The 17,082-nt window shown below is 46.4% G+C and overlaps 1 protein-coding gene across 1 annotated transcript; it reads right to left on the bottom strand.

The window, feature by feature from the left end:
* Positions 1-10,626: 10,626 nt before the first annotated feature.
* Positions 10,627-13,118, bottom strand: LOC149327271 (uncharacterized). The gene is made up of 4 exons (XM_089564835.1): positions 12,948-13,118; positions 12,732-12,872; positions 11,805-12,002; positions 10,627-10,808 (listed from the first exon to the last, which is right to left on the bottom strand). The coding sequence occupies exons 1-4, from the start codon at positions 12,988-12,990 to the stop codon at positions 10,627-10,629; spliced, it is 564 nt and encodes a 187-aa protein (XP_089420961.1). The 5' UTR covers positions 12,991-13,118.
* Positions 13,119-17,082: the final 3,964 nt, after the last annotated feature.

Here is a 17,082-nt window from a genome sequence, read left to right as displayed (position 1 = left end):
TCACATTATCAATCAGGTGATAGAGAAATGCGCAGGATGTATCCAATCCCTATATACAGCCTTCTTTAAGAGAAAACATTTGACTGAGTTGTGGCCATTCAGGTATTGCGGGATAACGGTTCAGAAAAGCCCTATGAGGAAATACTACTAGATATCAATAAAGACTGCACGGCTAACATTGTCCTCTGTTAAACCAGCAATAACATTCCAAAGCGAAGTGTGTCAGGCAGAGAAACTCTATCTCGCCAATGCCATTCACCGTCCCTTTACAGGGGTATTCTAAAGCTTGCATTGGCAACAGCTGGGGACAAGTGCTAACGGAGAATACCTAAGCAACCTCCGATTCGCTGATGACATTGCCTTGCTAAGTCACTCTGGAGATGAACTACAAAGCATGACCAACTGGTTAGAAACAGCTGAACGGCAGTCCTAAAATTAACACGCAGAAAACCAAAGTAATGTTCAACAGTCTTGTGAGGGAAGTGGTAAGTAAATACGTCAAGTTAGAGTAGGTAGTGACCGCTGATCTGGATTATGGGAGAGAAATAACTAGAGGAATAAGAATTGGGTGGATCGCATACGGCAGGTTCTCTCGGGTAATGGGTCGCAGTTTACCAATATCCCCGAGAGAAAAGTATACAGCCGCTGTATTTTACTGGTACTCGCCTATGGTGTCGAAACGTGGGGGCTAACAAAAAGGGTTCAGCTAAAGACATCGTTAAGGACATCCTTCAGTTAAGGACATCGTAGCTAGCTATGGAAAGATAATTCTTACAAGTAACGTTGAGGGAGCGGAAGCGGGCAGAGTAGGTGGAGGAACAAACGCTGGCTAATGACATCCTATTCGAAATCAAGAGAAAGAAGTGGGCTTGGGCAGGGCATGTAATAATGCGAAGGCAAGATAACCGCTGGTCCTTAAAGGTGACGGAGTGGATTCCAAGAGAAGGCAAGCGTAGCAGGGGGTGGCAGAAAGTTAGGTGCGCAGATGAGATTAAGAAGCTTTGGGGATACTGAGCCCGTAGGTTGCAAAGGACAGGGTTAATGGGAGAGGCCTTCGCCCTGCAGTTGGTGTAGGCAGGCTGATGATGAGGACATCACATCCGCGAAAATCTGACGTCCAGAATTTTATGATCGTTAAAGATTTCGTTAGCATGATTAGACACTGGCAATTTATATTATGCATTAACTTGAGTCCATGGGCTTCAATACTTTGTATTTATGTTAGTTTCTGTTTATTTTGAAACCGCTACGGCCAGAAAATCTCACTGCTTTGTCAGCTCAGCTTTCGCCTTTGGGAACACGACTTTATATCGCGACTACAATGAAGCAGGGCACTGCCATGAGCGTAGTGTACACAGCACGCAGTAAAATTGAGTTGAATAACGTTTTTAAAGCATACATTCAAAAGAAATTATAAAAAAAATTTGTTTGTGGCTTACCAGATGAAACATCTTGAACTGCTTGTAATCGTTCCAATCCTGGCACAAAGCTTTCGATCGCGAAAACAAACTACACGGCGGATGCCATAACTGCTACGAGTGCGACGGCCGTGACGAGGGAGAAAGAAAATCCCTGTCAAAACGACGTATATTATCCAATCCTTAGAGTTTATGGGTCAGAGTAAAAAGGGGACCGTTTGAAAGGGGTGCATAGTTTTTAACCACCCGCGGCCCGTAGGCACTTTGCGTGGTGCCTGTTCCGCGGCACGTTATCAGATACTGAAATAAGGACTTAGCTTATTCAACAAAAATTAAGGAGAATATTTAAGCTTCGCCTTACGAATAAACCTAATTATGCCTTCTCCTATGTTTCTTTTTTTATTAATTTCCTATTAAATTTGTCACCGAAAACCAATCCACAATCACATACAGAATACGATCATTGATTAAGTTGACAATTACCGACCACGTTAAAGATTAACAATCACATTCATCGATTGCAAATCAGTATCTAGGTTAGCCTGCACAACGTGTTACACCACTACATACTCTGGCATATGTACACCATTTGTCTCAGCAATATGAAGCATTGTAACACCAACTTTTCATTCCGCGCAATATCTCACGATGAATAGCATATATATATTTGGTTTTATTTTTAGTTTTTACAACATGCGCACACGTTCGAAACACACGTTAATAATTTGTATAAACCACAACGCTTTCACCACTTGTGATGTCTTCCGCCAAAAGTGCTCTTACTGCTGAGTTAAAGGCTCTTCTCTGATATGAATGCGTCTTAACGTCTATTTCTGTTGTCTGGCGCGCACAATACGACTGTATTTTGTCTTGTATCACCGCATGTAACTTTTTATAGATACTGCCATTGTACTGGATTGTCGATTCTCGTGAGGCACAGAGCAAAGTTTTGTACCTTTTAGTTTTTGTATTTTTATCTGCTCCTTTAGAGGCCGTTTTTTTGGCTGACAGTATAAATAAACAAACTAGGTGCCTCTCCAACACGCTCGACCCACCTACCATTTATGTTCTATTCGTTGCGTGCCCGCCAGGCACGCAGAGGGCCTGGGTTCTTTTAATTATTTTAATGGTAATATTCTTTTAATCGCCAACTGCTATATTCTGGAATTTTTCCCCTGATTTCGGGACGACAGTGGTGCCGGGTACTCAGCAGAATGAGCTCATGACTCTATCGCGTAAAACAGTGCGGTTCGAGAAGTGAAAGGCCTAACCCATAAAAATACGCGGTGTAAACAAGAAGCTTTCAATGTTTTTGATGATAAACTCGGCCGTAGTTACCAGCGCTTACTCATTACATTTCCCTCGAGGAAAACCACGTAGATAGTCTTGTAATCAACTGTTCTGTCACGAATTTTACTGCGCGTAATAATGTGACCACTTCTAAGCCTGTCAAAACACTATCCTTCAAGTATGTATTTCCAGCTAGCCCAACTAGCTACTTCCAACTAGCTTCCAACTAGCTCTTTTGACTATTGAGGAGACAAGGCAATAGAAGTGAGGCACTTATTACGACATAGACACAAACGAAGCCAACAGAAACCGCAACCAAAGAACATAGGGGAATGATGCTCTCTTCTTTTTTCTTAGTTTATGGTGCTGATCATCAGGAAATAATTAGTGGAGGCATTTTACCGCTTAACAATAACTGATTACAAAGTAGAAGAAAACAACATGCCGACAGTGGGATCCGCACCCGCGACCTCCGACTTTGGCTTCCGGCCCGCTATGCATGAAGGAGCCGTCGGTGAACACTCTGAAGATTAGGTTACGCGCAAAATATATCCTGCAGACCTTTTCCGAAAGCAGAAGACTGGACAGCAGCCGCAGTAGCTCAATTGTTAGAGCCTTGCATGCGAAATTCAGATGCTGTGGGGTCGGATCCCACTGGCGTCATGTGCTTGTTTTAGAGCGAGAGCGCTGCTTCAAGACCAAAGCTGCAAAGTCCGATTAATCGCTGAAGCCTTCACCTTTAATAAATAAATGAAATACTGCCGCAACTGACATTTCAATCCGCGGTTGCGCGAAGAGATGAGCTTCACTGGCCACTGCACGAGAGCAGTGCGCTACCACGTCTTCACAGAAATTCGTGATGGCCAGCTTGTAGTCCCTTCAGACGGTGTGCGTCGATGTATCCTTGAAGTCAGCGCCACTGCAGCCTCTTCGGTTTCTACAACTTAGGCCGCTTTAACCACAGCCGTGATAACTATTCTTCCTTCCCCGGTCACTGCACATGCTGTGAATTGGTGGTAAGTGTGCTCAGCTGCCTCTACGTATACTGCATGGTGGTTGCAGTCATGCTCGATTTTCAACGCAGCAGCTCTCGCTGTTCGTCTGCTATCATGTCTGCCTGGAAAAATATTATTAGGTATTAGTATGACAATTTAATGATATCGTAAGAGGTCCGGAAGTTTCCTTCAGCCATCCTATTCCATTACAGGATTAATATTGAGTTTGCCTAGTATGTGTCTCCCAGCCTCAGTACAAGATGTCCTTTGCCGTTTACTTGAAAGTGAGACGGCGCCGCTCTCACGTGCATACACAGTGCCGCCACGCACTTTTTCGCTATGTATTTCATTTTTTCATTTCATTTATTTCCCTTAAAGGCCCGGTGAGGGGCATTGCATAAGGGGTGGGTACAATATTCGTTGGCGGCAAGTGTTAACACGATGATATGAGCATGAAGATTATCAGCGAAGGTAGCGGAGCACATTATGGCTGCAATGTCTCTGGGAAGGTCGTTCCAGTCCACAATGGTACGGGGGAAAAATGAGGCTGCAAAAGTAACCGTGCGGGCACGTGGTCGAGAAACTTGGAAAGGATGACAAGTGCGATGAGATATGCGGGTTGGCGGGACGATGTAGGGCGCGCAGGAAAGTGAACTGTGGTAAAATTTGTAGAATAAGCAAAGGCTGGCGATGCGACGACGAACTGAAAGGAGTGATAACCCTGATTTATCTTTCAACCCTGACACACTGATGTCGTAGGAATATGAAGAGTGAATGAATCTGGCTGCTCTGTTGTGTACTGCTTCAAGAGCGTTGATGAGGTAAGCATGATGCGGGCTCCAAATAGGTGAGGCATATTCTAATTTTGATCTGACAAGTGTTTTGTATGCTAGTAATTTTACATGATCGGGGGCATGGCGGAGATTACGTCGTAAAAAACCTAGTGTTCTATTAGCATATGAGATAATATTAGTGATGTGTGCACTCCAGGACAAGTCGTTACACAAGGTGACACCTAAATACTTATATGATAGACAAATCTCTACAGGGACGTTACTAATTACGTATGGGAAATCAAGCAGATTATGGCGGCGGTGAAATGACATCCGTTTACACTTACGTGGGTTAAGTTCCATTAACCAAATGTCACACCATTCCTGAATGCGGTTAAGGTCCTCCTGGAGAGAATTTTGGTCATTAATGGTAGTAACTGAGCGGTAAATGACGCAGTCATCTCCGAACATGCGAATTTTAGAATTCTTGTTGCCTGGCAAGTCATTAATATAAATTAAAAACAGAAGTGGGTAGGCCGGGAGTAGGCCGGGACAGTCTACGCCATTGGGATGGTCTCGTAGAAGACAGGCTGAGTGTGATAATCCGGCTCACGTTGCCAATCATGCTTAGTATTTAGCTATAAGCAGGGAAGTCAAACGTGCGAATCTAGCGGCAGAGACCGACGAAGAACGAACTCGTCGACTCGCAACGGGCAGTTGGAAGATGACTAAAGCGGGCAGTGAAGAGCTTTGGAATGAACCGATGCTGCTTGTGCCTCCGCCACTACTTCGGCGGCGGAGAAAGAAGCTGAGTCTAACCTGGCTTACCAGCACAGCATAACCACGCATAACAAGTTTTTTCTTGCATAACTGGGCTCGTGCCAACAAGTTCTCTGACCGCCGTGCCTGTCTTGAGGTTACTACCATGGCCTGTAAGCGACCGCACCCAATGCGCTTTCCTTCGACGTCTTCCATCGCACCATCGCTGCCGACCTTGTGCCCGCTCAACGTGACCAGATATTGCATTTTTCCAACGCTTCAGCACGTCTTTTGATCTTTCCAGCCTTCCTTGGGCCGTGCGTTAGCCGTCTATCACTAGGTGCCGTGTCATCTGTGACAATGTTTGCAATATGCTTCAGCGCGGCATGATACAGCCCTCTCGCAGACATTGCGCCTCTCCGCTTGTTCTGGTGCGAAAGAAGGCGGCTTCTCTAGGTTCTGTGCGGACTACCGGCGTCTCAACAAGGTAACCCACAAAGTCGTTTATCCTCTACCTCGAAGCGACGACGCACTAGATTGCTTGAAGGTAGCGGAGTAGTTTTCGTCCTTAGAGTTGCGCTTCGGATTCTGAAAAGTTTCCATGGCTGCCGGTGATTAGCTGAAAGCCGTCTTCGTCACCCAAGATGGTTTGTATTAGTTCAGCGTCATGCCACTCGGCCTGGGGGATGCCCCTGCCAGATTCGAAAGAATGATGGCTAAGAGTCTTAGCGGGCTCAAACGTGAAACGTTTCTATGTTATCTGGGTGGCATTGCCGTTTTATCTACAGATTTTACTTCCCAGTTACTCCGTCTTCAGCGCGTACTCAAGTTTCTCACTGAAGACGAGCTGCAACTTAACCTGAAGCAATGCTACTTCGGCGCCACGAAGCTGACAGTATTAGGATATGTCACCTCCAAGGATGGCCTTCTTCACGACATTGTCGAACTTCGCGGCGTTGCTCACTTCCCTAAACCGACAACACCGAAAAAACTGAGCAGTTTTATTGCCCTGCGTTCCTACTTCCGCCGCTTATTACGGAATTTTGCCTGTATCATCGCCGCTTTAACGTAGCTTCTCGCCCGCAGCCCGAACTTCTCGTCTTGGTCACCCGCCTGCAATGCCGCGTTTAACACTTTGCGTCGCCTGCTGGTCTCCATACCTGTACTCCGCCACTTTGATCCCGAATGTACAACAGAAATTCACACCAATGCAAGCGACATGGGCTTGGGCACCGTTCTTGCCCGCGGAAAGTCTGGGCATCCGGAATATGTTTTCGCTTACACCATATGCGCCCTCACTAATACTGACACCAACTAATCTGTTGCTGAAAAAGAATATCTTGCCATCACTTGGACAATCTCCAAGTTTCGCCCTTACATCTGTGGCCATCCATTCTGCATCGTCACCGACCATATATAATGCCCTCTGCTGGCAGTGCTTCCTCTTGACGACTCGTCCGATGGGCTTTACGTCTCCAGGAATTTGATATTGAAGCCATATATCCCTCATTCAAGTCACTAATCGATCCCGACGCAAGTACTCTGATGCCGACGATCTTTACTTCACCGCTCCCCTGCGATTCCACCTAGTCTTACCCCGGATTCAGAGATGTACCTTGGACCGAATTTGACCCGCAGCCGACTTGGGACAGCGCGCACATATTTCATAAATTCCCCTTGACTTCAAGCGCCGCCTTACAGCTGCCTTGACTCGAAAAAGCCTACGAAAATTCCAAGTCAGGGGTATGGCTACCTTGACGCAGCCTTGGAAAGGTTTTTCAACACGGCGGCTTGGGACGGTGATGTGCTGAGCCGGGTCTCCGCGTTCGAATTTTGTGTGCGCGCTTGCGATGTGGTCTTTGGTTAGGCCCACGCTTTGCCGAGTCCCGCGACCAGCACTCGTCGACCGCGGGAATCCAATGGAGGCATACAAGGACATCTAGTTCCTGGCGAGATATCGCTTTACCAAGGACGGCTGCCGTACGTACGGCTGCCGTTCGATGAAAGGGGAGACAACAGAGCCCTGTCACTGCCTCCAAATGCTGCAGCTAATCGTCGCGCTACGTTTTTATGGTGCCGGCACATTTCAGATTGTTTGCGGAGACCTGGTGAACATCTTGCAACCGACGGTGTGCCGCACTGTCGTGTCAGTTACGCAACTGATAGCCGGACATCTATTCAGGGACCTTGTGCACTTTCCGGACGCCTCCATCTTTTCCAGTGTGATGAGGGACTTTTACGAAATGACCCTATTTCTGGGGGTCACCGGGTGCATCGACTGCACCCACATACGCATGAAAAGTCCCGGTGGTCCCGACGCAGAAGTGTACCGCAATCGGAAAAGAGTGTTTTCTATCAATGTGCAGGTAAGCACTTCGTTTACCCTTGCGAAATTTTGCAGCTTCGAAGTCATTGGCGTGAATGAACTCTTGGGTTCGAGAAATTAAAATACTTCGCAGCCGCCATGTTCGCAAATTTCACGTTAGCATTTCATTTGTGCGCTGTTTTAATTGTTACTTTATTTCCTGCGGCAAAAATATGGCCATGTGAAGGTATAAAAGAAAAGTAAAGTATGGTTTGCTTATTACATTTCGCCCTCATCTTTTAGCTGCCCAATGGCAGCAGGTAAAATACAGGTATAATCATTATAGCAGTGAATTTAATATGCAATCATTTCAGTTCATGATTGCCTAAAACCCTTCCCAATAGGCAATCCAGAATGTTAAAAAATGCGCTTGCCTGGTGAGCTGTATTGCATTACCAGTTACAAAAAATATTTGGTGGAGGTTGTGATAAAAGCTGCGGTGAAAGCTGCGGTACCCCAGTACATAGATAGCAGGGCAGAGCATTTATATGCGTTTCCACTTTTACATATACATTCATGTATAGCTTTCCTTTTGTTTTGTCTTGATATATCTACAGTTGAGATCCCATTGCATACAATGCACTCAGGCAACCCAGCCACGAAAGCCTGCTCCCACTGCTTCCATAGGTTCTTTCCAGTTTTCAACAAACAGTTCCGGCTTGTTTATCATGTCAGGATAATTTACTTGCAGGCAATCACTGGACCACACCTTGAATTCTGCGATGTGGTTGCAAGTTGGCCAGGGTCTGTCCGCGACAGCCGAATGTTTGATAATTCACGTGCTCGTGTGGTATACGAGGAACACCGGGTACCCGGAGTGCTGCTCGGAGATATGGGCTGCGCCTGTCAGCCATTTCTGCTGACTCCCCTAGCAGATCCTTGCCCATCAAATTCACCCCGAGGCAGGCAAGGGAAAACCCCATATCACGTCTCAGCACATTTATGCGGCAAAACGGTAAAGCTCTCTTGGTATGAGTGAAGTGGATATGAGAGACTGAAGTGTGTGAACAACAAATGAACAGCGTTGAGAGTATGGTGGGGTGGCCACAAAGCTACACCGTGACTTGCATTAATGACTTCAAAGATGAGATCCATTGTCATAACACTACCACTGGATTAACGGAAGCCCCACCTGACTTGCGCTCATGTTCACCCGGTTCAGTTTCGACTGCTTGCTTTTAACCTGCTGTGATCTGTACACGCTCTCCAGGCATCGTGTACGTTACAATGCTCATTTGTCTTTTATGGAAATCAAAAGTATGCACCCGTCGTGCAGCGTAACTGCTATTGCAAGTCGGAGTGGAGGTGGAAGCTATCTACACTCCTATGCAGTCAGATTTTCAAGAACGATGCAGCAGTACGGGCATTCGAAGAAGCCGCTGTCAAAATTGGTTCCCTTGTAAATTCAGATTTATCCTCCAAGAAGACAAGTAGATGCCACGTGTCTCGTGCTTTACCGCCGTATTATTTATAAATTCGGTTGAAGTATGCATTGTGTCATGGATGTACTTGCTGAATATTCGTCGTGACTGTTCCATGATTCTGAAGGCACAGAGTCCCGTAGCAAAGACCATAGAACGAACTCGTGGACGTAGGGCTGCCAAATTTTTTGTGCACATCCATTAGAACAAGGAGACTAGAAAATATATTTGCATTAACCATTCCAAGCCTATCTTTTGCTTGGGTTTGGTGAAAGTATGCAGTTAGTGTTCTTATAGGAGCACACTGGAAGCAAAGATACATGCACATTTGTATGTAAAGGCAGAACTGTAATGCTTAAGTGACTCCCGCAGGTGCAACGCTGCCCACATCAGAACACGCAACTCCATTGAGAGAGCATTCGGAGTGTGGAAGCGGCGGTTCACCTGCTTAGACATGAATCTATAGCACAAGCGCAGCCGTGCATGCCGAATAATAACGGCATGTGCCGCATTACACAACTTGGCATGCAGAGGAGAGAACCGGAACCGCCATCTACTCAAGAGCAGCTCAGGCCTCGCACCACCAGGAGGACGGCCGGGCGTCGAGAGCACCTGCCTCCTGTCAATGCAAATGAGGATTCCCTTTCCGGCGTGGAGGCGCGAAACCTGCTTGTCCAGAGGAGTTTCACTTGAATGCCGCAGTACTGCAGACTGCACAGCATATTCAGCATATCAGTATCGCGTGAATGACTGTTTGGTATCATGCAAATTGCAGAAATTAAAATTCTTACGCCTCTCACTGCGTGTCATGTGTGTTCAGCGTACGAAATGGGAAGATGTTGTTGTAAATAAATATGCAACAGAACTTACCTGCCAAGATTGTTTGGCACATTTCACTCAAAAATATGAAGGCCATGGGTCATACAACTGGTAAATTATCTTACTGAATCGCACTGTAAACATCACAGAGCGTGTTTGCTTTCTCGGCTACAAAAAAAAAAGAAACAGCAGATTGCAACTTCTCACAAGCTAATCACTGGATTGGTGCCTCGGCAAGCTATGAGGTGTTTTGTTGTACATTTGTACATGTATTCCGTGAGCATCCAAGCAGAGGAAAGAGGTGAAAATATAAAAACCACTACACAGTCTAGCAGCTGTCAATGCAGGAGTCTCAAAGAGGCTTGGAAACGCACCACACAGCTGGAACAAAAGCACCATCATGCTGTCTAGCTCATTACTGCCCCGAACAGCTGCAGTTATTACGAAATAATAAGGAGCACCATCAATTTGCCCATGGCCCAGCCCCAGGAGAGAGGCAAAGCAGCCATTGTTATTACCATCTGCCGGTCTACAATACTTTATTATAGCTGTGTTATTATTCGAGAAGAGCTTCTCTCACTCTGGGTACTGTGAAAAAAATTCACACAAAATTCAGTGCCCTGAAGATATACAAACTATGGTGTTTATTCTTTCTTCTTCTCCAGGCTGTTGAGCTCGACCTGCTGTTTCTTTAAATTCAGCTCGCCCGGCTGTGCCTTTAAGTTCAATATTTTCATGTGCCCTTCGTGCCCTTCGTGCTCTTCTTTCCTCTTTTTCAGGTGATAATTAATTATGATTAGCCTCCATGATTCTGACTCGGACTGCAGACTCTTCTCGCAGTAGCCTGAATCGGATGTCATTTTCGTGCAGCAGTGCCATCTGAGCCTTTCGCATACTTGTGTGGTCATCGGTAGCCACTTCAGCATCACTCTTGCCGCTTGAGCCTGCCTCTCTCTGTCCATTAGAAGCTGCAGGCAAATCAACAATTGCAGCAAGATTTCCTTCACCCTCTGCCGTAGCCGTGTTCGTGACGTTGGGTGCAGCTTGTAGCGGTTGTGCGTGGTCACTATAGGCGCTTGTATCTGCAGGTGGGGAGTGGTCCTCTGTAAACATATGGTAGATAACATAAAACAAGCGTCAAGCACACTTCACATCACATTTTCTCACTGCTGCAGTGACCTGGTGCTCTTGAATGTACCACCAGTGTACTACTGTTTTGCCTTTGTGAACAGTACATACTTTTGTCTATAACAGTTTGCTGTAGCTCGACGCCATTGCGGAAGTGGCCAGGCTTCTTGCTTTTGCATGCCTAGTTAGTTCAAAGCTCAAATACGCCAAATTAGAACTATAGGATACAGCTGCTCGCTTTATCAATGTAGAACAGTTGCCATATTCAAATAACTCAGACATCATCAATAACATTCACCTTCTGCCATTTAAGTGCATGAAAAGTGACCCTTACTGTTTTTCTTAACATTATTTAAAACCCTACAAATGCACTGAGCAATATGAATATTTTAATATTTTCATTTCTACGCTCGCATATGTAAAACAAGCCAGTAGTCATTTAAATGGCAGGAAAGCAAAGGGGAAAGTGGTTGTTTTTTTCATTTCCGCCATTTATTATTGTGCATTTCGTGCTGCAATAATTTTTTTACCTGAGAGATAATTCATCAGAAGGTCAAAGCATAGACAAAAGCACAATGCCAGTGAAATCTAAACCAATCCCCTTCGCATGTTGGTATGCGTACAGTGCTCTTCATACAGTGCTGCTCTATATGTATGCTGTAACGAGCCCCCCATTTCCCTATGCTTGTCTGCTTAATTTCCACGCTCAGCTTGCCAATAAACGGTATCCCCTTCATGAACCGATTTTTGACATTATTGACGCTGGAAAGCGTATAGATACTTTTCAGCACTGCAAATGTACATGAGTGCAACCAAACCTGTGAATCATAGTGTACCTGTGTAGTCAAATGTCTCTTTAACGCAGCCGTTGATCATAGGGTGGAAAAGCCGCACAGCCGGCTGACTGTGGATGGGTTGCAGATAATGGGCCCCATCCGAGTCATACTCATTATCAACACGAGTGGTCATGTGCCCTGCCACTGACCCAACAAGGACTGAGGTATCACTCATGGGAGCTGGGGCCGGACGTCCACCTAAAGGACAGCAAAGCATACATTAATGCACTTCTTCGTTTGGGCATGTTATAAGTGATACCCAAGTGTATTTAAGAACCTATGCACTGGGAAGGCAATATACAAACTATCGATAAAAATGCCTTCACAATAAAAAATACAAATGCTTCTTACTGGAACCTCCAATTGAAATCAATTAGTTGTTCACAAATTGCAGTTAGATTCCATCGCCCTTTTTACACTTTCAATTTGGCTGAATCAGGTATGAAACAATTGAAAATTTCCTTTTTTGCCTTTGACACCAGTTGGACATTTCCGATTTTTTTAATCGGCTTTAAAAATGACAAAGGCTGCAGTAAAATAATAAAGAAAATCATGCGCTGTCGCCCATACGCTGCTTCGCATATAGAAATATTTTCCCGAAGACATCACTTCTTTGCCTATGCACACAATGCATATAGCGCAAAACGGCGGATCTCCGTCGTGAGTATGTGCCATTCTCCAAGGGCATAACAACAACAACGCGGCACTGCAGATTTCGGCATTCTGCACCATATCCTGGTCTTCTCATATTTCGTCATGGTCCTAAAAGCGACTCGGATGACAGTTTCGCAAGCAAAAACTGAGCGAGCTATCTGGGAAATTGCAGCGACACAAGTATTTAAGCAAAACCAGCAAGACGCTTCCCCTGCATACTAGCAGCAGTCGCAGTGTACTGAGTATGCAAGTTCAAAACAAAAGAACACTTGCCTGTCTTGTGTACCTCTCTGTTTTCTTCCGATCGTTCCTCTTTCCATTTCTGCTTGAGATTCCCCCAGCACTTCTTTAATTGTTTAAAATCCCGCGGAATCACACCATGCTGGGCATTGTTTAAGAGCGTACGTTGTTGGGCTAGTCGGTTAATCGTGGTAAATAAAAGGAGTACTGCGCGCAAAAAGACACGGACAAGAAGGTAACACAACAAGCGCAGGGCTTTGTACTCAACAGCGAGCCTCTTCCAGGTCTCCATCTTGCGCCCTAGAGAAGCAACGTCCGTTTTCTTGCACTCCAAAATTGATCGGTACTTCTTCACTACCCAATTGAAATTCTCTTCTCTGCAGTAGTGAAGCGCGGAGCGGCTCTCTTTGCAGTGGCCATATCGGCACAAGAAAAACAGAACTGCGCTCGTCAGCAGCGGTACACAAACACAGTCAACGCGTGGTGAAGCGCACGGTGAAAAAACGTGCCAGCAAGATCCATGGTGCTACACTGGCACGGATCGCAACGGCTACTCGTCTACTTTGTACGTTGCCAGATGAAAGCGGGTTATCTCTAAAATAGGCGTGCAGCATTGGTTTGCGAAGCGCGTGGCTCATCTTTTCGCGACCGGCAGTTCATAAACATATATATTATGAAGCAAGCTTAATTAATCTGTTTTCTATGAGAACGTAAAACACGTTTTAAAATAAAATTGCACGTTATTCTCGCTCCCAGGAGCTGACAAAGCTCGACTTGCCGAAGGAAGTCAACGAGAGGGTCTATGAAACGCGGAAGCCGACTTGAGCGCGTCGAAGCCAAGCGCGGTATCAAGACGTACTTGTGCAAGTCAATCCGCGGCTTCAAGTCAGGATCGATTTATGAATTCGGGGGTTAGTCTGCACCTACGATCACTTCATTTGACGCCCCTGATATGCTTTCCGAACAACTGAAAAATCCTTGGATTGCCTTTCTCCACTACTTTCTGTCAGATCCCTCACCACATTCTTTCCCTCACCACCCGGTCCCTTCACCGCCAAGCCAGCCTAGCTGCCTCTCGTGACGGCCTTTTATACCGCCGTAACTACATCTCCGACGGGAGGAAATTGCTGTTGGTAATTTCTCGACACCTATGTACTGCCATCTGCGCCTCTTTCCACGCAGATCCACAATGCGGCCATGCCAGTGTATTGAAAACATATGCTCGCCTGCGTATGCGATACTACTGGCGCGGTATGTACGGCTTCATACATCACTACATTCGGTCATGTAAAGCCTGCCAACACCGCAAGAACCCTCCTTGCTACGGCTCCGCTCATTTACAACCGTTACCCTGCCCTGGCCGCCCTTTGACCGCGTCGGAATAGATCTGTACGGCCCGCTTCCAACCACTTCTAACAACCACCCGGTCGTCGTGGCCGTTAAGCACCAACCCATTACGTAGAAATATTGAATCTCCAAAATGCCACCACACAGCATGCAGCTTTTTTATCCTAGACAGTCTTTTCCTCGTCGCGGCGCCCCAAAAGAATTTCTGAATGACAGCGGCTGTGTTTTCCTCACAGACGCCTTGGTGGCGCTGCTAAAGCAATGCCAAATCGTACATCGCTGTGCCAGCGCATATTACCCTCAAACCTACAGCATTAGTAAGCGGTTCAATCGCACTCTAATTGAGATATCCGCCATGTACGTTGATACCACCCATTCCAACTGGTATCGAGTACTCCCATTCGTCACGTACGCGTATAATACGGCTACGCAGACAAAGACTAGATTTTCTACTTTATTTCTCTTATACGGCCGGGAGCCTACATCCACCATTGACGCCATTCTTTCCTAGCGCCCTGAGCCGTCCGAGGCGAAACCTCTTTCCGAAGCACTCATGCATGCTAAAGAATGTCTGCAACTGGCATGTCTTTCATCACACATCTCCAGTGGCACGAGAAGCACCGTCGGGAGTCCTCGAAGCCTCCCGCGTCTTATCCCTCCGGCGCACTCGTTTTGCTCTGGGTGCCTTACTCCGCTCCCGGCCGCGCCATGAAGCTGCTTTCCCGCTTTCACGAACCTTACACCGCTCTATAACAAACTTCTCGAGTGAATTACATAGTTGAGCCCCTTGGCGCCTCTCGCAACGTAGTCACCGGGGGTACCAACTGTTCACGTCGAGCGCATTACGCCCTACTATTATCCGCCCATTCTCCCTTTCCCTTAAGTCATCAGGATTGCTCCTTTTCGGGCGGGGAAGTAACTGCAGTGGCAGCGACTAGCAGCAGTTCAAGCGGTGGGACGAAGAGGTAGAGGAAGAGCAGTTTGGGATCTCTAGTTACTCCTGGGAGTCTGCTCATCGTGACGCTCTTCGGTCGACGACCATCGACCTGCGCTTCGAATAAACACCTTTGCAATGGCAATAGGCGTGCCCGTGTCTGTGAAAGGTGGATCAAGGGGACACCGAGGCTACCGTAAAATCTTTTTAACTATACAGCGTCATTATCTTTGATCAAATTAAGTTTCCCCAAGTTTTTACTATAAGTTTTCTTATCACCTTGTACTGCTGTCATGTCTTGTGGGGGAGGCGCGGTAACTGGTAAAAGGAACCCCCGGCGACCGGCGAGGCTGCTTCTGGCTTTAGTGGCTCCTCGCTGTCACTCCTTCTGGCAGGGCGAGCGCTACGAATAGCGTTAGTTGTTAGCAGCCGGCTCAATCTTCACCAGGCTCTAGAGCTTAGGACAGGGCGTACCTTATTTTTACTGCTACGTTCTCTGTTCCCCGGGCTTCAGACCACTCTGACCGCACCCTGTTTTTCTGTATAGATTTTGCATGTACACATGGCCTTAGTGGTGTCATTCAAATGAGATACAAAAACTGACGAAACGACGGGCGCAAGTGTCACCAACTGCTATCTTATTGTCACAAGCACCTTAGCTATATGCGATGGAAATCAAATGTGCTGGGGCAAGATATAGAGCCGCAGCAAAGACAGGACGGGCAGCGAGAAAGTAGTCTGTATATAGCTTTCACTCTCAGTGTAAGTCACCAACACCAGGCGTCTTTTTTCAAGCAACGCATCAAATCGCATTCAGTCACCTAGTCGCGATGAGTTTTTTATATATAGAAGCAGCCTTAGAAAGATGTTAGGAGTGTAAAACAACCTTGTGAGTAATCATAAATATCTGCTGCGGAACCCTCTCAGAACTTAACTGGTGAAAAAATAATTTATTATCCTATCCATGAATCGACTTATTAACGTTAATGAAGAGCAATGGACGAGGTAATAAAAGTATTAGCCATCATACATTCTTAGCAAACTTTTAGCTGAATATAATGTATACAATTGTTTCATTCGCCTATCTCAAGTGCGAGTAATTGAGTCCCTAAGGACGATTTACGGGCAACAGAAGTTAGACTGCCTCCTCCCATTTGGCTTGACCAGCCTAGTGTTTCAGAAAATATGATATATGCAAGAATGATTTGTGAGTTCAGGTATGCTGCTGTGTTTGTTTTCTTGTTGCATATTGCCCTAAAACGGGGCTTCGAACCCCGTCACCGGCACATTGAGCCGTTTATTACCTGTCCCTGGGCACCCTCATTCTCAAACTAGATCGTGTGATAGACCGTTTAACCCAAAGGGCACGATAGAGATCGAACTGTGAAAGCTCTGCAATAAGTGTAAGGTAAATGACAGAACAACGTTTAACATGTAGACGATCGAGCACGATATAAAAAATGTCAGTAAATTTGGGTAATTAGGCTAAATGCGGATATATGAGGTAGCATGATGTGTTTGGGTGCTGCGCTGCTAGGTTAAGTTTGTTCTTGACGTGATAGGACACAATCTTTGTACCGATCAAATCACACTAATTGCTAGAGCAACAACCTGCTAGCTGGTACCAGGTAACACCTAATTACCACCCAAACATCTTCCGCTTTGCCACTGTGCAATCATCATTTGAATCACTCTCTTCTCCTAACTGCTGCTGCTCATTCCGCTTATCTCGGTGCGCGTCAGGGCGGTGCCGCCTAATTAGCGCCCCAGGTTCTCGCCTGATTTGCTCCGGCTACACCTTGGCAAGTAAGCCACCCGGCGCGCAGTGGCCCAGTGGCACAAGGCAGGCGCTATGTCAGGCGTTGCCATCGATGGGACATGGGTTGCTTTGGTTGGGTTGCGACCCAGGCTGCTCGTCAGAAGCAGTCTGTCACGAATAAACGTGCTGCTGCCTGACAAGATGAGCAGGCTGCCCACCATCCGGTGGACGGGTGAGCAGCTTGCCATAAAACCGGCTTCAGACAAACAGACAGACACACAGACAAACACACAACACCAAAATGCGGGGAATGGCCACTATAAGTGCTGGTGCACTGAAAAGGA

The sequence above is a fragment of the Amblyomma mixtum genome, chromosome 10, assembly GCF_055824585.1.
Source record: "Amblyomma mixtum isolate Tamu chromosome 10, ASM5582458v1, whole genome shotgun sequence".
Taxonomy (NCBI): domain Eukaryota; kingdom Metazoa; phylum Arthropoda; class Arachnida; order Ixodida; family Ixodidae; genus Amblyomma; species Amblyomma mixtum.
This window is presented reverse-complemented; position numbering and strand designations above follow the sequence as displayed.